The 20,770-nt window shown below is 45.7% G+C and overlaps 1 protein-coding gene across 1 annotated transcript in view; it reads left to right on the plus strand.

Annotated features, from left to right (window-relative positions):
- Positions 1-10,722: 10,722 nt before the first annotated feature.
- MCF2 (MCF.2 cell line derived transforming sequence) overlaps positions 10,723-20,770 on the plus strand; it is a 102,315-nt gene continuing 92,267 nt past the window's right edge. The window contains 1 exon segment of the mRNA XM_028123827.2: positions 10,723-10,984. Coding sequence (XP_027979628.2) covers positions 10,723-10,984 — 262 coding nt within the window.

A 20,770-nucleotide genomic window follows, 5' to 3' on the forward strand; every position in this document is an offset into this window, starting at 1 on the left:
GTGGGAATGGGGGGGGGTGTCGGTTTTAAGTTAGAGCGGCCTGGGAAGGTGTCGCTGCAAGGTGTCGCTTCATTTGAGCAGAGACGCTAATACATTGGGGGAGCAAGCCAGGAGCAAGCCAGGCAAACCTTTGCAGTGGGAGGCAGCCCCAGGGGGCCTGGGCTCTGGGAAGCCAAGCGTGCTGGGTCGCAGGAGCAGCAAGGAGGCTCTTGTGGCTGGAGCCAAGCGCGTCAAGGGCGGCACCCGGGTGGGAGAGGAGTTTGCGGAGGTAGGGGCGTGGCCAGACCGTTTTCGCCGTTGCTCTTGGTCTCTCTTTGCATTTGGTGACTTTCATTAGTTAGAGGCAGGGTTCTACCAGCGAAACCAGTAGGCTGTGTGTGTGTGTGTGTGTGTGTGTGTGTGTGTGTGTGTGCGCGTGTGCGTGTAATGCATATAGAAATTACCTATCTTTCTATAGGTCGAGACCTAGAGACAGAGACTGAAACAGGGGGGTTTCGTTCAAGGAATTGGCTTAGGCGATCACAACTGGGGGTCTATCTAGGCAGGTTTGAAATCAACAGAGCGAGCCTGAAGGCTGGAAAGTCTCGGGAGGGCACTAATGCTCCGGGCTTGAGGCAGATTCCTTCTTCCTGGGGGAAACCTGTTTTGCCTTTCAATTGATTGGCTAAGGCCATCCAGGTTTTCAAGGACAATTTACTTTACTTCCAGTCGACTGAGGATAGATGTTAACCACTTCTACAAAATACCCCACAGCAACCCCCAGATTAGTGTTTGGTTGAGTAACTGTTGCCTGGCCAAAGTGACACAGAAAAGCAACCGTTACAGTGATTTGCCTCAACATTTAGTGACTCTTGCCACCCTGCTCAATATTTAAAAACGAGGCCCAGGTTTATGGGGGTTTACTTGGAGGGGCTGCACACCGGCTGGGGACTTTACTGGAAGAGCTGGGAAACCAGAAGCCTTCGCTTTAAGGTGAATAGAATCATATCCTAGGAGACCCCTAAAAAGCCGAATTCGGATTTTTTTTTGAAGGCCCTTCAATCCCCCACCCCCAGAAGTCTATGCTGTCTGGCAAGAGTTAGGAGTGCTGTGGGAACGGGGTGTAAGGCGTAAGGGGTGCAGCTGGGGAGATAGTCCCACGTCCGGGACTTGGAGGCCTCTGCGGGGCACGCGGGCTCCCTTCGATCCACTCCTGTTTCTGCGGCTCTCTCGCTTTTAAGCTCGTCTTTATCAACTTTTGACTTTTTCAAATTGTACTGAAATCTCTTCTCCTTTCAAATACCCTTTCCCATTCTCTTCATCGTTGTGGACTTATAAATTAATGAACAAAAATAGTGTGGCCCCTTAGAACAGAAGAGAAATAAATAGCATCATTTCATCTGCAATTTCAAACCACTCAGGCTACTTTTTGCATGAAATAGCCCCAGTTGAACACTGGGAAGGTGGTGAGGAAAGGACTGTCCTCAGCCCCCTAAGAACCACAGTGACCTGGCAGGGGCCTGCAATGGAAACAGCCAGAAACAGAGGCAGGACAGGCGGCTGAGATTCAGCGCAGTGCTCCAAGCTGTCCAGGCTTTAATCCACATCCCAGGCCCCCGGCTCCATGGCCTGTTAGTGGTGGTGGAACTCTCCTCCAGCTGCAAGGGTATTGCAAGTCACACTAAATATCAGTATTTTATTTAAAAATTGAGATATAGTTATCTTCTTCGCACTATTAAAACTTGCTGTTCCTCCTGGGGGAGGCTCGGATGAGGCCGGTTTGACCTTCTGGGTTGACTGCCTTCATCTAGGATGACTGAGAAAGAATGTTCTGAGTAGAATACTTTTTAAAAGATTCTGTTTATTGGGGCGCCTGGGTGGCTCAGTCGTTAAGCTTCTGCCTTCGGCTCAGGTCATGATCCCGGGGTCCCGGGTTCCAGCCCCGCGTCAGGCTCCCTGCTTGGAGGGGGGTCTGCTTCTCCCTCTCCCTCTGCCTGCCCCTCCCCCTGCTTGTGCTCTCTCCTGCACAAATAAATAAATAAATTTATTTATTCTGAGACAGAGAGAGCACAAGCAGGGGGAGGGGCAGAGGGAGAGAGAGAATCTCAAACAGACTCCACGCTAAGCGTGGAGCCCAACTCAGGGCTCGATCTCACAACCCTGAGATCATGACCTGAGCTGAAATCAAGAGTCAGACGTTTAACCGACTGAGCCACCCAGGCGACCCCTGAGTAGAATAAATTATCATAGAAGAGGAGGGATAGGATCCTAAGAAAAGAGATCTGATTTGGGTGAAAAGCGTGGAGGGAAACAGAGGGAACCTAAATCAGGGAAAAGGAGGTGGCCAAGTTCAAAGGGAAAAGCTGAGAATTGGGCCTAAGAACCTCCCAGACACCCATCTTTCTCCTCTCATAACCCCCCATCATAACTTCCCTCTCCCCCAACCCTTTTCTTTCTTTTTTAAAGATTTATTTATTAGAGAGAGAGAGAGAGAGTATGTGTGTGTGTGAGTGGGAGGAGGGGCAGAGGAGGAAGGAGAGGACCTCAAGCCGACTCCGCACTGAGTGCAAAGTCCTACCTGGGGCTCGATCCCAGGACCCTGAGACCATGACCTGAGCCAGAATCAAGAGTCGGTTGCTTAGGGGCACCTGGGTCGCTCAGTTGGTTAAGCATCTGCTTTAGCTCAGGTCATGATCCCCGGGTCCTGGGATCAAGCTCCACATCGGGGGGGGGGGGGGGTCCCTGCTCAGCAGGGAGCCTGCTTCCCGCTTTCTCCCCTGCTCACGCGCTCTCTCTCTCAAATAAATAAATACAATCTTAAAAAAAAAAAAAGCTCGTTGCTTAACCGACTGAGTCACCCAGGTGCCCCCCCCAGCCCTTTTCTAAACATACGCGTCCCATTCTAAGTTTCCTCCACCCCATTCTAAGAGACATCTGGAAGCTGACCAAGAGTACAGATTCTGAGAGAACACATAGATGATTAGGAAACAGAAAAAGATGCTCAACTTCACAAGTAACCCAGAATCAGTCATTTCAACAACAGCAAGAAACCTTGGAAGGGTTTACACAGAGGAGAGAGGTTATCAAAATACTTCGGAAAGGAATGTATCTCTGGTTTGAAATTTTAAGGCAGGATATACTTCTCTGCGAACATCTCAAGATTAGATTTTTTTAAATGACAGTATTCTAAGGAGAAAAATACTTTGTTAGTGCAAAAATATCAAGGTTTCAGTATTTATGCATTAAAAAAGTATAGTATCCATCAACTGATGAATGCATAAACGAAACGTGGTCTACATATACAATGGAATCTTATTCATCATAAAAGCAAGGAAGTACTGGGGCATCTAGCTGGCTTCTGGTTGGAAGAGCATGTGACTCTCGATCTCAGGGTCCTGAGTTCAAACCCCACGTTGGGTGTAGAGATTATTTAAATGAATGAATAAATACTTAAAAGTATTTTTAAGGGGCACCTAGGTGGTTCAGTCGTTAAGCATCTGCCTTCGGCTTGGGTTGTGACCCCAAGGTCCTGGGATCGAGCCCCGCATTGGGCTCCCTGCTCAGTGGAGAAAGCCTGCTTCTCCCTCTCCCACTCCCCCTGCTTGTGTTCCCTCTCTCAGTGTCTCTCTGTCAAATAAATAAATAAAATCTTTAAAGAAAAATAAAAAAATAAAAAATAAATAACATAAAGGGGCTCCTGGGTGGCTCAGTCAGTTAAGCTTCTGCCTTTGGCTCAGGTCATGATCCCGGGGCCTTGGGATTGAGTGCTCAGCAGGGAGCCTGCTTCTCCCTCTCCCTCTCCCCCTGCTCCTGCTTTCTCTTTCTCTCTCTCAAATAAATAAATAAAATCTTTAAAAATAAATAAAATAAAATAATCTTTAAAAATGCTAAGATTTAGTCAACAGACTTACTTGTAGTCTAGTTGTAGTTATGCTACAAACTAATAGTATGAACTTAGGCAACTCTCAGTCTCTCAAAACCTGTTTCCTCATCTAGAAAGTGGGGATAAACAAACCGCGTCTTTCTTACAGGTTTGTTGGAAGGACCAAAAGAGATGACAGATGAAGAAGTACTTGCAAGTGCGAATAAAGGTGAGGTGTGAGGGGGCACCTGGCTGGCTCAGTTGGGAGAGCATGGGACTTTTTAACCTCAGGGTCAAGAGTTCAAGCCCCACACTGGGTGTGGAGCCTACAAAAAAAAAAAAAAAAAAAAAGAAGATGAAGTGTGAAAGTGAAGAAGTTACATTTATTAATTTTATTATTGCGAATAACAGCAACTCCCCTTATATCAGATTCACATGGTGACCTGCTGGGGCGCCTGCCTGGCTCAGTTGCTGGAGGCGCGACTCTTGATCTTGGGGTTGTGAGTTCAAGCCCTACATTGGGTGTAGAGATGACTTAGAAATAAAATCTTTATTTTAAGATTTTTTAAAAGATTTATTTATATATTTTAGAGAGGGGGGAGGGTCAGAGGGAGAGGGAGAGAAAGTCTTAAGGAGACTCCGTGCTGAGCATGAGCCCGAGGCAGGGCCCGATCTCATGACCCCAAGATTCTGATCTGAGCCAAAACCAAGAGTCTGTCACCCAACTAACTGCGCCACCCAGGCACCCCAGAAACATAATCACTAAAAAAAAAAAAAGATGATGACCTGCTGATCTTGTAGACTTGGATCTTTAAATTTGGCATTATATGAAGTAAATAACTTGTCTTATATTTTTCATTGGTCATTGTTACCAAATGGTATATATTTTTGAGACAAAAAATAGGTAATATGTATAATTATGGACCTTAGCTTGGATTTTTTATTTCTTTTATCCTCATGTGAGCCATATAACCAATCTGGTGAAAGTGGTTTTCTTAAAATCAGGCTGTTTAACTTGATCATCTTTTCAGACGCCAGTTTTGAGTTCCAATCACCTTAATAAAAAAGTAAATAAATATTAATAAATATTTGTACAGTGTAGAAATTCAGCAGAAAACAGTCTCTTTCTAATTCATTGTTTAGGCTGAAACTCATCATAGCTGATGTGGAAAGAGGCAGTCCTAGTTAGAAATTAAAGAATTGGGAAGTAATGATTCCAGATTTCTACTTCTGACTCAAATTTTGTCCCAAGTACTTGACATCTACATTCCCAATATATTCTCATAGTCTGAGAAAGTACCAGAGCATTTCATAAAAGGACTGCCAACATTTACAGGAGCAGTTGTTTGCTGCACAAAAGTATAACTACATTTGAAATACTCTTAAAGCATTTTAGAAGCATTTGGCTTATTTGTCAAATATACCTCAAAGCTGAAAAAAAAAAAAGCATTAGGCAATCAGAACAGAGCAAAGTTAGAAGCAGTCACTTCCTTTAACAAAAAACAGAAATTAAAATATCTGCCTCTGAAACAATGTTTTCCTTGGGAAGCAAAATTTTGGCTTTTAAAATGGCAACTACTGAAAATTTTTAAAAATAATAACAAATGAAAAGATTTCTGTGGAATTTCCTGAGGAGGGGTGAACTTTAAATCAATGTCAAGGACTGAGCTCAGATCAACTACTTAATTTCTTTGAATTTACTTAGCCCAGGGTGTCAAAGAGGCTCCTCTGTATTTAAGATGCTATTCTGGGTTTATACATGCATCTAGGTCTCATGATGCCAATCCTGAATTAAATGAGATTATATGTTGCATTAATCATGATGTATAGTTGGGGTTCTTTTGGTTGCAAATGATAGAAACCCAACTGCAAATAGGTTTAAGCATAAAAGAAAATGTATTGATCTATGTAACCGAAAAATCCAGGGGGTGGGTATTTTTTCAGGCATGGCTGGATCCGGATGTTCCAATAACTGCGTTCATCACACTGGTTTCATTCTCCAGCAAGCTGTGTTTGCAGCCCCAGGCATATCTCACCCCTGTAATTGACAATCCCAGAGAAGAGGTATTTTCCCTTTCACTGGTTCCCAAAAGCCCTGGGATGGTATCTCATTGGTTTAAGCCTAGTACAGCAGCCAAGGGACAGAACACACTGATTTACTAGACCTGGGTCACCTTCCTAAGGGTGTGTTGTGTATGTTGCTGGCAATCTTGCCTGCAACACATGGATTTAGAGTGGGGCAGGGAATAGGCACCAGGATGGCTTAGTCAGCCGAACATACAGCTCTTGATCGCAGGGTTGTGAGTTTGAGCCCCACGTTAGGTATAGAGATGACTTAAATAAACTTAAAAAAATATATAATGGGGCAAGGAAGACTCTCCATAGGAATATTGAAATACATAAATGCTAGGCAGGCAAAAATGACAGATACCCTCCACATACACGGCAAAGAACGTAGCACAATGTGGCAGCCCTTATATATATATATATATATATATATATATATATATATATATATATATATAATCTATAGAGATTGTGAGGTTGCTATTATTTCTATTCTCTGAATGAGCTTTCTTTTGGTAATCCTGACACATGTCAATAGACTTCCTGAATTCTGTGGAATCTTCTCAAAATCAAAGGTAATAAGGAGCAAATAAGGATACCTTTTAATTTTACTGTCCCCTTCCACTTTCAGCATTTCAGAGATTCTGGTTTCTCAAAACCTGTGTCTAATTTGCTATAATAAAAAAATATTTCCTGTTACTCAATTTCCCTCTGTTCTACCCAGGAGGGATGAGATTTATGGATTCAGGTAAATGGGATGAAATTGTTTCAAATCACTGTTCTAGAGAAAGGAATTTGTTATAAATCCAGTTCATCCTTAGCTTTCATCCAAGGACATTAATGAAATCCCAAAGGACCTTATTTCCAAAGATGTTAGTTATGTTTAAGGCCTGTAGCAAGGGCCCCAACGACTGCTCTGTAGGACAACTCGGTATAGGGGAAGTGACATACTATACAAACTGGGGAAGACAGAGTCAGTCATAAGTCTGCATTTGCTTCTTCAGCCGTGAGAACCCCTGAGGTTAGTGTTCTTTCGAATAAGGGTCTGCAGTAAAATTAAACTGTTACCGTCCTATGGATGATACAGAAGGAGCTAATGCAAGCCCAGTCTTCTCGCTCTTTTATCAATTTGCCTGTCTATGTATTTATCTATCTCCTGTCAATCTACCTGTTTACTCCACGTTTCTTCCAACATTTTTTTCAATGCTTGTAGATGGCATGTAGTTGAGATTATACTTCATATTCCTGCTGCATACAGATAATCCAATCAATAATATATCATGAACACTTTCTCATGTTCTAAAAATTCTTCAACAAAGTCATTTAAAAAATAGATTATTTATTTATTTGTTTATTTATTTATTTATTTATTTAGAGAGGGAGCAGGCAAATGGGGGGAGTGGAGGAGCAGAGGGAGAGGGGGAGAATCCCAAGCCGACTGTGCTGAGCTCAGAGCCCACCACAGGGCTGGATCTCACAACCCTGAGATCATGGCCTGAGCTGAAACCAAGAGTCGGATGCTCAACCGACTGAGCCACCTGGGTGCCCCTAGATTTTTTTATTTTAAGATAATTGTAGATTTAGAAGCAGTTGTAAGGAAGAATACAGAAGGATATCATATACCCTTTACCCAGTTTCCCCCAGTGACATCACCTTGCAAAACTATAATACAATATTGTGACCAGTATATTGATATTGATACAATAAAGATACAGAACAATTCCATCACCACAGGGGAATGTCATTTTTATTAACTGCTTAATAATCCAATTTATAAATATATCATAATTTATTAATCCTGCTATTCTTTGACATGTAGGTTGCTTTCAATTTGGGACTATGATAAATAATCCTGTAGAAAATCTTGGGATTTTTAAAGTTAATTTTTATTATCACTGAAGGTAAACATTTACATATAGATTTTTAAAATTTTTCTCCTGAGAGTTATCTGTTCCTATTTTTTGACCATTTCCATTGCATTTTCTTATTAATTTATAAATACTCTTTACATGTTAAGGATATTATTTGACAGCTTTATTAAGATAAAATTAAAATACCATACATTTTATCCGTTTAAACTACACACAATTTAATGACTTTTAGTATATTTACAGAGTTGAGCACTTATCAGCACAATCAATTTCAGAACATTTCATCACCCTAAAAAGGAACACTAATACCCTTAGCTTTTACTCCCAATCCCTCCATCCTCCCCATTCCCTGGCAACCACTCTTCTACTTTCTGTCTCTACCTACATGCTTATTCTGAACACTTCACGTAAATGGGATCATAAAATATGTGGTCTTTTGTGGCTGGCTTCTTTTACTTTAGCAGATTGTTTTCAATGCTCATCCATGTTGTAGCATGTTTCGGAATTTTAGTCTTTTTTATTTTTTTAAAGATTTTATTCATTTATTTGACAGAGAGACACAGCGAGGGAGGGAACGCAAGCAGGGGGAGTGGAAGAGGGAGAAGCAGACTCCCCGCTGAGCAGGGAGCCCGATGTGCGGTTCCATCCCAGGACCCTGGGATCATGACCTGAGCCGAAGGCAAGACGCTTAATGACTGAGCCACCCGGGTGCCCCTCATTCTTTTTTTTAAAGCCAAATAATATTCCACTGTATGGATATGCCACATTTTGTTTATCCATTCATCTGTTGATGGACATTTAAGTTGTTTCAACCTTTTGGTTATCAATAATGCTGCTATGAACATTTGTGTACAAGTCTGTGTAGACATGTTCTCATTCCTCTTGGGTAGCTACCTGGGAGTGGAATTGCTGGGTTTATGTGCTAACTTTATATTTAACTTTTTGAGGAACCGCCAGACTGTTTCCCACGGTGACTGAAATATTTTACTCTTATCAACAATGAACAAGGGTTCAATTTTCTCTACATTCTTACCAGTTGGCCATTGAAAAAGTTTAACATAATTACTTATAAAGCAAAAAGCAAGAGCTCCCCCATAACCAAGTGATTCCCAATTTCACCCTCCAGAGATCACCACTGTTAGCTGTTTATACCCTTCCCAACCATCTTCTATGCATATACATGTGTAGTGTTTAACAAAGTGGGATCAAACTATAAATATTGTTTTGCAGCTTTTTTCACTTGACAATATAGCAGGGCATCTTTCCATATGTGGATCACATACTTTTTTTATTATGCTAAGTAAAGACTTCTCCACCCCATGATTATAAAAATATCCTCTTGTATAGTCATCCAGTACTTTTATAGACTGCTGGTCTTATTTATTTTTAACTTAAAGTTGTAAAAGATCAGCAAGTGTAGCACTGGTGGTATGCTTACTGTCATCTTAGCCACCACACAGGGGACAATTATAAGCCGTTGCTCCTCTCCCCTCTGCACATATTCAAGAGAGGGGGTGGAAAACAATCTGCCTGTTGACACGTTCAGACAGAGTTTAAACGGGCTAGAGGAAGAGCCGTGTGAGCGCGCGTGCGCCTTTCCTCGCTTACTCTCGCCGTGCGTACTTGCCCGCACCCATTTTCCTCAGGTATAAATCAGTGATTCCCCAAGAGTGTTTAAAAGATCCACCTGGAATAATTGGCATATACAACATCAGACCACTCTTCCTGACAGAAAATGTTGAAAAGAAGAAGGATTAAAGAAAGAAATGGCACTCGCAATTCCCATAAAGAGTTTTAGCACTGAAGCAAAATTGGGGCGAATCCCTACGGCATTGACTCGGTTTCAGACTGGAACGGTGTTTACGCTGACGTTCCCTGGCCTCTCCTCAGCAGGCTGCAGGTTCCTGGGGAGGGCTCCCACAGGCCCTGCTCATGCCTTTTCTTCCAGGCACTGTGAAACCCCATCTGTCCTCTGCCCCATTTTGGGGGGCTTTGGGGGAAGGAAAGAGCCCTAGCTCCTTAGATTTCCCACTTGGCTTCTTTAAGGTGCCGCTTCCTCTTGCCTTTCTGTTTTCTTGTGCTCTCTATACTCTTGTGCTTTAAGACATGTTCAGATTCCCAAGTCCCTGAGGGATGGCAGCCCAGGTGTCTATACCGGGTGCTTCCTAGGACCCCAGCGTTTTGAGAATCAGGGATCTGGACGGCAAGGGACTTAGCATTCCCAAGAAATCGGTGTGTGTGTGTGTGTGTGTGTGTGTGTGTGTGTGTGTGTGCGTGCGCGCGCGCGCGTTTGCATTGGGGGTGGGGAGGGCATATTCCGGCTTCAGCACAGACCCTTTCCGACCATCCAGGGCTAGTCTCCTGGCGCCCCCCAGGGCAGCCGTCCCGAAAGGGCCACCCGTCTGTGCGCGCACCGAGCGACGCCCCCGCGCGGCGAATCTTTGCCTGGCAGGTGCCGGCCGGGATGCTGAGGAACCGCCAAGACTTGCAAGAGTTGCTATGGGAGTGCGAGGCCGGCCGTCTCCTCCCACCACGTGTGCGAGCCTAGCCCAGCCTTCCCTCCCCTGACAATGGGCGTCTCTGCAGGGGTTCTCCCTTTAGGCTACTTGAGTCCCTCCTCCACCTCCCCCGCCTCCTCTCAGCCTCCGCGAAGCTAAGCGGGGGCGTGTGTGCGCACCCGGGAGGAGTTGCCCTCGCGGCGGCGGCGGTCACAGGCAGTGCCCTGGAGCCCCAAACTCCCAGCAAGTTTCCGGGCTCTGGGCGCGCGCGCGCTCCGGCCTCTGGCGCCTCGGTCCCCAAGAGCGGGCTCGGGCGGGCAGGCCCCGGCGGCGGGGCGGCTGGGCCGAGCGCGGCCGGCGGCAGGACCCCTCCGGTTCTGCCTGGTTGCGCCGGGGCGGACGCGGGGCGGAGTTCGGTGGTCCCGTCCCGGACTCCGGCGTGCGGATGGCGGCGGCCGGCTCCGGGCCTCACCTGGGCTCGCCCACGCTGGCGGCCCGGGACGCGCGCCAGGCCTCGGCGCCCCAGGCCCCCGGGCCGTGCGGCGCGACCCCGGGCCCGCCCCCGAGCCAGGACGGCTACACGTTCGTGCCGGCCGCCCAGGCCATCCCTCTGCAGGTGGACATGGCCATGGCCCTGCAGCGCGTGAGGATTTCCGAGAAGTACGGCCAGAACTACCTCTGCCTCCTGCAAGCGGTCTTCATCGCAGGTAAGTGCCCTCCCCGCGCACGCCGCCCCGGCGGTCTCGGCTCCCGCCCGGCTGGCCCGCGCCTCCGCTCACCGCTGCGGTTCCAGCCCGGCCGGCAGGCGGGCACACTTTGTTTGCGCTCGCACCCCGCACCCCCTTCCCCACTGCAGGGGCGCCCCCGGCCGCCAGCGGCCGTTGTTCCTCGGGCCGGCCGCGGCGCTGCGGGCGGGCGGCGGTGCGGGGAGGTGTCCGCCGCTGCGGGGCCGGAGTAGCCTCCCCCCCCACCTCCACCGGCCCGCGCGCTACCGTGTGGCACCGGACAGGTGGGGCCGGACGGCTTCTTCCCAGTCCTCATCCCGCCGACCAGAAGCCGGCCTCCCCCCGGGCTGCACTTCCCTTCGAATAGTCCCTGAAGGCCGGGAAAGCGGGGCGGGCGGGGGGGTGAGCAACACGTGCGGGGGAAACCGAGTCCAAAAAGGCGCTGGAATCCGAGACCCGCAGTTGGAGGAGGGGTGGAGAAACGGGGCGGCCGCCGCTGGGGCTTTCCCCCAGAGCCGTGCATCTTTCCGGCTGGGTCCGCGAGCTTCCTGCCTCCTGGGGTCCTCGCTACAAAGGCAGAAGTTTTTGTTTGTCTGACAGGACAAACAAGAAAGCCAACAAATTCACAGAACTTTCAGGGCCGCTGCGGCGGTTTGGGAAAGGGGTGTGAGCGGCGTCACGTGGACCTGAAGCACCGGGCGGCTGCGAGGCACCCGCGTTTACCTCGTCGGAGCTGCCAGGCTCCGGGGCTCTTGAGGAGCTGCGTTCCCGTGGGACCGTGCAGACTGGGGCGCTGGGGCACCCCGCGAACAGGGTGCAACTCTGGGACCCTAAGTTCAGCTGGGGCTTTTCAGACAGGTCCCCGAGGTACCGCTGTTGATGGACGTGTCTTCCTCCGCTCTCGTTGTGGTTTTGGTTGAGCAGATGCTCAGCCCTGCAAGGGGAGTTTTGGCATCCGAAAAACAGAGTTGGCGGTTTTCTGCAAAGCACGTAGCCACAACACACGTTCCAAATATTCCTCCTTATTCCGGATCATCCACGAATCCAAAGGAGGCCATGCACCGGAGCCGTCTGTGCATCTTCCTTACACAGAACTTGCTGGTCTTGCCTGTTTGGTTTTGGAGGTGGTCAGTAGTATTTTCTCTGTATATGTAATAAATCATTAAGGGGGAGTGTGGTGATGGGACACAAACTCTTTCAGGTCTTAAGCAACTGAAATGGTTTTTGGATGCCACACAAAATCGTGTGCAGCTCAGTGAAAGTGGAAGGTACTTTGTGCCTTGTTCTCATTTACCCTCTGCATCTTCCTGAGGGTTCCAAAAAAAAAAAACAAAAAAAACAAAAAAACTAAACCAAACAAAAAAACCTCCGTAGGAGATATGTATGCTTTATCACAGAAATTAAGTTAGCTATGCTATGAAATACAAGCTGACATTTCTACAGCCAGTGACTTATTCCTATAGTTCGTGAAGTTTCATCCTTTCCAAAGTTGTGAAGGCTCCTGCATGTGGCTGTTTTTTACATGGACTTGCAGTAGTTTTCTGCCTTTCAGCCTTTTTTAGCAGTCACGTCTTCCACCTTACGCACCGACAAAGTGTCCTGGAAGTGGTGTGTACCCAGGCTGTTAAACACATGCCACAGTACAATCATTTTACATGTGCAAAGGGTTTCACATGTAGTTCATATATTTAAAAAATATTCACATATTTTAAAAATATGTTTACAAAGCTTTTCATTGTGGTGCAGAACTTTCTGAAAGATTGTTCAATAATGATCATTTATAAACTACTCACTACTAGGAAAATGGTACCGTGTAATAAACTGAATTACACGTGCTTGTGCAGTATCTGCTGGGGGGGGGCCGCCAGAGAGGAAATGGTTGCCTCTTTTTGAGTCTTCAGGGTAGACCCACTTCCCGGTGGATTGGGGATAGGGGATGGAGTGTGGTGGGGATAGGTAGGGAGAGGGGTATTCTAGGCAAAGGAACTAAGAGTTAACAAAAATAAGCAGAAAGGAAGCAGCATAGTAGGTTTGGGGGGTTGTTTTGTTTTTTAATGATTGGAGTAGAAAGCGTAGACAGTACGAGAGAGAGAAGTTTGCAGAGGTAGGGAGGGACTGGGTCAGGCAGAGTCTTGCAGTGCATCCTAAAAGGCTTTACTTTATTTGTGTAGCAATGGGGAGCCAATGGAGGAAGCAGAGGAATCCAGCAAGGTTGCTGCATGTGGTTGTACAGGTTGTGCACTGCACAACCTTTGGGGGCTTCATTCACACTGACTGCATCATGAACAATGCCCTTGCTAGGGTTGTACAGTGGACAATGTGCACCATGGTCAACAGTGGCAGTGCCCGGTGGGGCTTCTTGTTTTTATGACTCTCGCTCTGGCGTTTGCGCAGAGGCCACAGCGTGTGGACTGCAGTAGAGAGGGAGCCCGGAAGTAGGGCGGCCAGGTAGAAGGCATCCGTAGAAGGCTGAGTAAGTCTGCGTGAAGGCCCGGACTTGACTTGTTCTGGGACCTGGGTGAGGAGGACAAGTTTGGGGAATTGAGAGAGTAGAAGAGATTTGACTTGGTGCCTGGTCGTGAGGTTTGAGGGACAGGGAAGGAGACTGGGTTAATTCCAGGTTTCTGGTTAGGGTGACTGGGTGGAGGAAGACGAGCATATTTTGGGTTCAACTTTGGGTATGTGGTTTCTGTGGAACATTCAGAGAGAGCTGACCCGTAGGCCTGGAGCTGGGAAGAAGGGAATCTTTCTTACTCTCACCTCGGGCATCCATCCTGTCACTGAAGTTCATTGAAGCTCTTTCCTCAAATGGACCTATGAGATGGGTTATTTTGATAACTCAGAAAGTCTAGCATAGAAGTAGCCCACATTTATTATAAAACTACCTTTTGAACTTGCCCTCAGATAAAGGTTTTTTTTCCCCCCTCACACTCTCCTTACCTGATGATGGGAAGAAAAAAAAGGAAAAAAAAAAGAAGTGTTTTACATTCCTTACAGGACAAAAGAATGCAAACTATACTGATCTAAGGTAACCTCAGATAACTCAGATAAGTAGTTGTGAAAACCTGTTCACTGCAAGGTTTATTTTGTAAAAGTTCAGCTCCAGAAGACGTATAAATCACAACAGGAGTTAATTATTCATTATACGTGTGGTATATGGTGTACAAGTGTATTCCCCTGACGGGGAGTAATTTACCAGGCAGCACTGTGCTCTGAGTTGCTCCATATAACTGATTTTTCAGGGTCACTGAGGTTTAGCACTGTGGGGCTCAATCACCTCCTCCCCCCATCCTCTGTCCCCAAATCTGTAACCATTTTGGGTGGGAAGCTTTTCAGAAAGAATATTTCCTCAGCTGACTCCTGAACCTGGTAATAATTGCATCTTTTCTTGATGATTCAAGATTATCCTCATAATAACATTAGTTATTTCAATGTGCCGTATATAGTGTTGCCTCAAAGGCTCCTAAAGTCTGGAGGGCTGTTTGTCCCTACATTGAATTGGGCACAGATTGTTCTGCCTCTTAATTTGTAAAGCCTGTTTTTCTAATCTTTTCATATATCCCCTCTCCGTTAGCTGTCGTTTCTTTTCTTTTCTTTTTTTTTTTTTTAATTATTTGACACAGAGAGAGAGAGAGCGAAAGCAGGAGCACAGGCAGGGGGAGTGGGAGAGGGAGAGGAAGAAGCAGGCTTCCCGCTGAGCAGGGAGTCCGATGCGGGGCTCAATCCCAGGACCTTGGGATCACAATCCAAGCTGAAGGCAGATGCTTAACGACTGAGCCACCCAGGCGCCTGTTAGCTGTGTTTCTAGATGCTGTTGTTTTAACTGTTTCTGCCAACCAGCAGTTCGTGCCTAATCTTCGGGCCCCTCTGCCCTTGCTCCTTCTAATGTGTTGCTATGAGCTGGGCATGGAGGTAACCGGTTAGAATCGTCTGCAAAATATGAATAAGTAGACCACAAGTAGGGCCATGAGGGGTCTACTTCTACTCCTGTATATGAACTTCAGCACATGGACTCTGTGCTATCCTGATTGCATAAAAGCCTTTTATTTTCTGTTTTTCTACTTCTTAGTTGTGTTTTAGATGGTTGATGATGTTAAATAAGCTATCAGTAAAACCTATGTTTCTCCTGTAAGTGAAGATACCACAGTATGTGAAATTGTAATATTTTAGTGTCTTGTAAAACAAATGAAGTTTGTTCAAAATCTATCGGGGGGGGCGCCTGGGTGGCTCAGTCGGTTAAGCGTCCAACTCAGGTCATGATCTCAGGGTCGTGAGATCGAGCCCCCCCCCCCCTTCAACGGGTAGTCTGATGGGATTCTCTCCCTCTCCCTCTGCTCGCCTTCCCCCACCCCGCTCTCGCTCTCTCTCAAATAAATAAATAAATGTTTAAAAAAATCTATCAGGAAATCAAGATGCATTTTCCCCATTGCATTTCTCAGGCGTGCCTGTAAGCACTTGGCGGAGGAGGCATGGCAGTCTTAGAAGTTGCCCCCAAGGAAAGCAAGTGTCCCTATTCTCTCTCTCTCTCTCTCTCTCTCTCTCTCTATATATATATATATTTTTGCAAGTGTCCCTAATCTAGCATCTTCTCAAACAAGTACCCTCTGAAGGCTCAGTGAGAAAGCTGCACCTCACCTGGCCCAGGGCAGAAGCCCAGGTAAGCCCCTTAAGGGGAGAGGCCTGCTATCTGACTGGTGCCAAGGTGAGTTTCCCCTTTCTGTTGCTGCCAGGGGCTTGTCCTGGAGGCAGTTAGCTCCTGGCGAGAGGCCAGCATCACAACACTTCCTACTCTTTATTTTTCACCCAAACCATCCCCTCATTGTATATGTCTGACAGGAGTAAGGATCTGACAGGCTGGCTCCTTCTGGCACCAACAAGGTGACATTGAGCGAAGACCTAACGGAGGTGAGGAAGTGAATCCTCAGCGGTGTTCCAGGCAAAGGGACAGTGGGTGTGTAAAGGCCCCAAGAGGAGAGAATACTGACAAGTTGAAGCAGTGTGTTTGCATTGCTGTGTGTGTGCGTGCGTGTGTGTGTGTGTGAGAGAGAGACAGAGATGGAGAGAGAGAGAGACAGACAGAGACAGTGAGGGACAGAGACAGACAGAGATGAAGTGAGAAAGGTAACGGGTCTGGATCATATAGGACTTGGTAAGGACTTTGTCTTTTACCCTGAGTCAGCTGAGGAGCTCTAGGAAGGTGCCGAGCAAAGGAGTGACTTCTGTCCCTCTGGGTGCTGTGTGGAGAATAGGCCAAAAGTACGACAGAGGCCGAAGCAGGGAGACCAATTAGCATTGATAATGTTGGCTTGAGCCAGAGAGGTAGTAACAGAGGTGCTCAGATTCTGGAAATATTTTGAAGGGAGAGCCAAAAGGATTTGCTAATGGTTTGGTTTTAAGGTATGAGAGAAAGCGGAAGAGTCAGGGATTGGCTCTAAGAATTTTAGCTCGAGCAACAGGATGGCAGGAATTGTCATCAGTGCAGACCGAGATGCGTGCAGAAGGAGCAGGTCTGTGGGAAAAATCACGAGGAGCTGGAGTGTGGTTTGGGACCTGTTAACTTTGAGGTGCCTATTAGATATCCATGTGGAGGTGTCAAGTGGGCAATTGGATATAGGAAGGAATCTGGCGTTTAAGGAAGGGATTTTGGATGGGGATGCGGACTGGGGCGCCATCAGACTTCTGGGTGGTATTTAAAGCCTGGTGGAGTGAGTACAGAGAGAGAAAAGATCAGTCAGAAGAGACCGTTGTTTGTGGCCCACTGTGAAGGCTTGCAGATGACCTCTCCCCAGAGCAACATTTACGTGAGGAGGACGGAAAGCACAGAGAAGAAGCTGTGCTTCAAAAGACAAAGCATTTCTGTGGTTTGTTGTTCAAATGTTTGTGCTGTCAGATCGGCTCACAGGTCACTTTGACCATCATGTTCCTTTGCTCATGGTCTGGAACCAGTGTAATCTATGCCTCGGGGTGAAGAAGAGGGCTTGTGTTCCAAGCTCTCCAGTGAGAGGAACCACGGCTTCAGTGGTAACCGGTCCTCCTCTCTGGCTTCACGACATCCGTACTTGAGTGTTTTGTGGTTTAAATTCATGCCGTAGATGAATCCCTTCCCATCTTATTCTTCCTCCAGTAGAAATATTAAGCAGCCACTCTTGCTTTCCAATGGAGAAGACCTTTATTCATTTATCTCCTGTCATTTTCAATACGTGGTATAATTTTCTTTAAAAAATTGTATTTTAATGGAAAAACCAAAGGCTGATGGCATATTGGGAAGAAGGACCACTTTACACTCACAATAAAGTTTGGGGCTTAGCTAATAGTTGAGTCGTGGTTTTCCAAGGTACCCCAGATAGCACAGTGGCATTTTAATATCCTGAAATGTACTCTTAAGGATCGAGTATCTTCTCTTTGACTTTCTTTCAAATATTTCGTGATGATATTGTCGTCTCTGCCATGAAGAAGTGAAGTTGGCTGTTAACCCTGCAGATTCTGGGAAAGCAGACTTTTTAGCCACACTTAGAGTTTACATATGTGTATTCTGTCTCTGGAAAGTTACGTTCAAGAAACTCTATGGAGGGGCGCCTGGGTGGCTCAGTCGTTAAGCGTCTGCCTTCGGCTCAGGTCATGATCCCAGGGTCCTGGGATCGAGCCCCGCATCGGGCTCCCTGCTCCGCGGGAAGCCTGCTTCTCCCTCTGCCACTCCCACTGCTTGTGTTCCTGCTCTCGCTGTGTCTCTCTCTCTCTGTCAAAATAAATAAAATCTTAAAAAAAAAACTTTATGGAGATGTGTCTACTCTGTTTTCAGATAAATTTTTGCATGATTTGGGGTTTTTGTTTTTTGTTTTTTTTTGGATTATTTTGAAAAGGGAACAAGGTCAATTCCTAGCAAGGAGGAGCAGAAAAGAGTTTTTTTTTTTTAAGATTTTATTTATTTATTTGACACACAGAGAGAGACAGTGAGAGAGGGAACACATGCAGGGGGAGTGGGAGAGGGAGAAGCAGGCTTCCAGCGGAGCGGGGAGCCTGATGCAGGACTCGATCCCAGGACCCTGGGATCATGACCTGAGCCGAAGGCAGACGCTTAACGACTGAGCCACCCAGGTGCTCCAGAAAGGAGTTTTGTTAACAAGAGAGCCATGTAAGAGAACCGGGATCTCATTCAAGTTTCTTTTTTTAAACAGCTTTATTGAGATATAATTCACATACCATGCAATTAACCTATTTAAAGTATACATTTCAGTGCTTTTTAGTATAATCACAGACTTGTGCAATCATTACCAGAAGCTTAGAACATTCCTAGCACCCCAAAAAGAAACGTGGCACTCCCCGTTTCCTCCCCGCAGCTCTTCCCACCAGCACCAAGTAGCCAATGCTATACAATGCTTTCTACCTCTCTAGACGTGTCTATCCCGGACATTTCAGAGAAATAGAATCATATAATATGTGATCTCTTGTTGCTGGCTTCTTTCTCTTAGCATAACATTTAAAGATTCATCCGTGTTGTAGCATGGATCGTCATTTCATTCTTTTATATGGCTGAATATTACTGCGTTGTATGGAGATACACTATATTTTAATGATCTGTTCTTCAGTTGATGGACATTTGAATTTCCACTTTTTTTTTTTTAAGATTTTTATTTATTTGACACAGAGAGAGCACAAGCAGGGGGAGCAGCAGAGGGAGAGGGAGAGGGAGAGGGAGAGGGAGAAGCAGGCTCCCCACTGAGCAGGGAGCCTGAAGCGAGACTCGATCCCTGGACCCTGGGATCATGACCTGAGCCGAAGGCAGACGCTTCACCGACTGAGCCACCCAGGCGCCCCGAGTTTCCACCTTTTTAGCTGTCGTGAATAATATTGTTGTGAACATTCTTATACAAGTTTTTGTGTGGACATATGTTTTCATTTCTCTTCAGCATATATCTAGGAGTGGAATTTCCAGGTCATAGAGTGGGTGTGTTTTTAATCTCTTGAGTAGTTCCTAGACGGTTTTCCAAAGCGGCTGTAACATTTTACATTCCAGCCAACCCTGCGTGAGGGTTCCAATTTCTTCTTCCCAGGACTTGTTAATCTTGTCTTTTTGATTCTAGCCATCCCTGTGGGTGTGAAGTGGTTTCTCATTGTGGTTTTGATTTGCATTTCCCTGATGACTAGTGATGTTGAGCACCTTTTCATGTGCTTATTAGCCATTTGTATATCTTCTTTGGGAAACGTCAATGCAGATTCTTTGCCCATTTTTAAATTGGGCTATTCGTTTTTTTTTGTTTTTGTTTTTTTACTGTTTATAAGAGTTCTTTCTATAGTCCTTATTCAAAATCCTTACCAGATATTTGATTTGTAAATATTTTCTCCTATTTTCTGGGCTGTCTTTTCATTTTCTTGATGCTTTCATTTGAAGCACAAAACATTTTTAACTTTGAAGTCAAATTTCCCTTTTTCTCTTTTTCTGTTTTGAGTCTGTTTTCAATTCTTTTTTTATTGAGGTATAATTGACATATAACATTATTCGTTTCAGGTCTATAACATTCGATGTTTGTATATATTGCAAAATGATCACGATCACTCTAGTTAACATCAGTCACCACACATAGTTTACAAAATCTTATTATGATGAGATCTTTTAAAATTTACTCTCTTAGCAACTTTAAAATATGCAATACAGTATTATTAATTATAGTCACCATGCTATACATTAGATCCCCATGACTTATTTATTTTGTAACTGGAAGTTTGTATATTTTGACACCTGTTATACTATGCACTCCCTCCTCCCCCCGCCCCCTCCCCGACCTCTGGCAACCACCAATCTGTTCTCTGTATCTATGAGCTGGCTTTTTTTTTTTTTTTTAAGATTCTGCTTATAAGTGAGATCATCTTAATGCCCTCGAGGTCCATCCATGTTGTTACAAATGGCAGCATTCCCTTTTTATGGCTGAATTTATTCCATGATATATATGTACACCACATTTTCTTTATCCATTCATTTGTGGATGGACACTTAAGTGGCATCCATATCTTGGCTCTTGTCATGAAAATGGGGTGCAGATATCTTTTTGAGTTCGTGTTTTGTCTTCTTCAGGTAGATACCCAGAAGTAGAATTGCTGGATCTTATGGTTGTTCTATTTTTAATTTGTTGAGGAACCTCCATTCTGTTTTCCATAGTGGCCACTGCAGTTTGCATTCCCACCAACAGCACACAAAAGCTCCCTTTCCTCTGCATCCTCCCCAGTACTTGTTATTTCTTGTCTTTTTGGTAATCGCCGTCCTGACTGTGCGAGGGGATGGATAGCTCACTGTGGTTTGGATTCGCATTTCCCAGATGATTAGTTACTGTTGAGCACCTTTTTATGTACTTGTTGGCTTAGTTTTGACTCATGTCTCCTGAGCTTTTGGTGTCCTGTGTAAGAAACACTGGCCTAATGCAAGGTCACAAAATCACACCTATTTTTTTTTAAAGATTTTATCTATTTATTTGAGAGAGAGAGTGAGCAAGTGTGAGAGAGAGCATGAGCAGAGGGAGAGGGAGAAGCAGACTCCCCACTGAGAAGAGAGACCGATGCGGGGCTCGATCCCAGGACCCCGGGATCATGACCTGAGCCGAAGGCAGTTGCTCAACCAACTGAGCCACCCAGGTGTCCCTACACCTATGTTTTCATTGGAGTTTTATACTTTCAGTTCTTATATTTAGGTCTGATCCATTTTGCGTTGATTTTTGTGCACTATATGTGAGTTAGGGGTTTCTTCTTTTGTGTGTACATATATCCAGGTGTTCCTAG

This window comes from Eumetopias jubatus, unplaced genomic scaffold (genome assembly GCF_037043125.1).
Source record: "Eumetopias jubatus isolate StellerSeaLion01/CBP00866 unplaced genomic scaffold, mEumJub1_p1.0 scaffold_11, whole genome shotgun sequence".
NCBI lineage: Eukaryota > Metazoa > Chordata > Mammalia > Carnivora > Otariidae > Eumetopias > Eumetopias jubatus.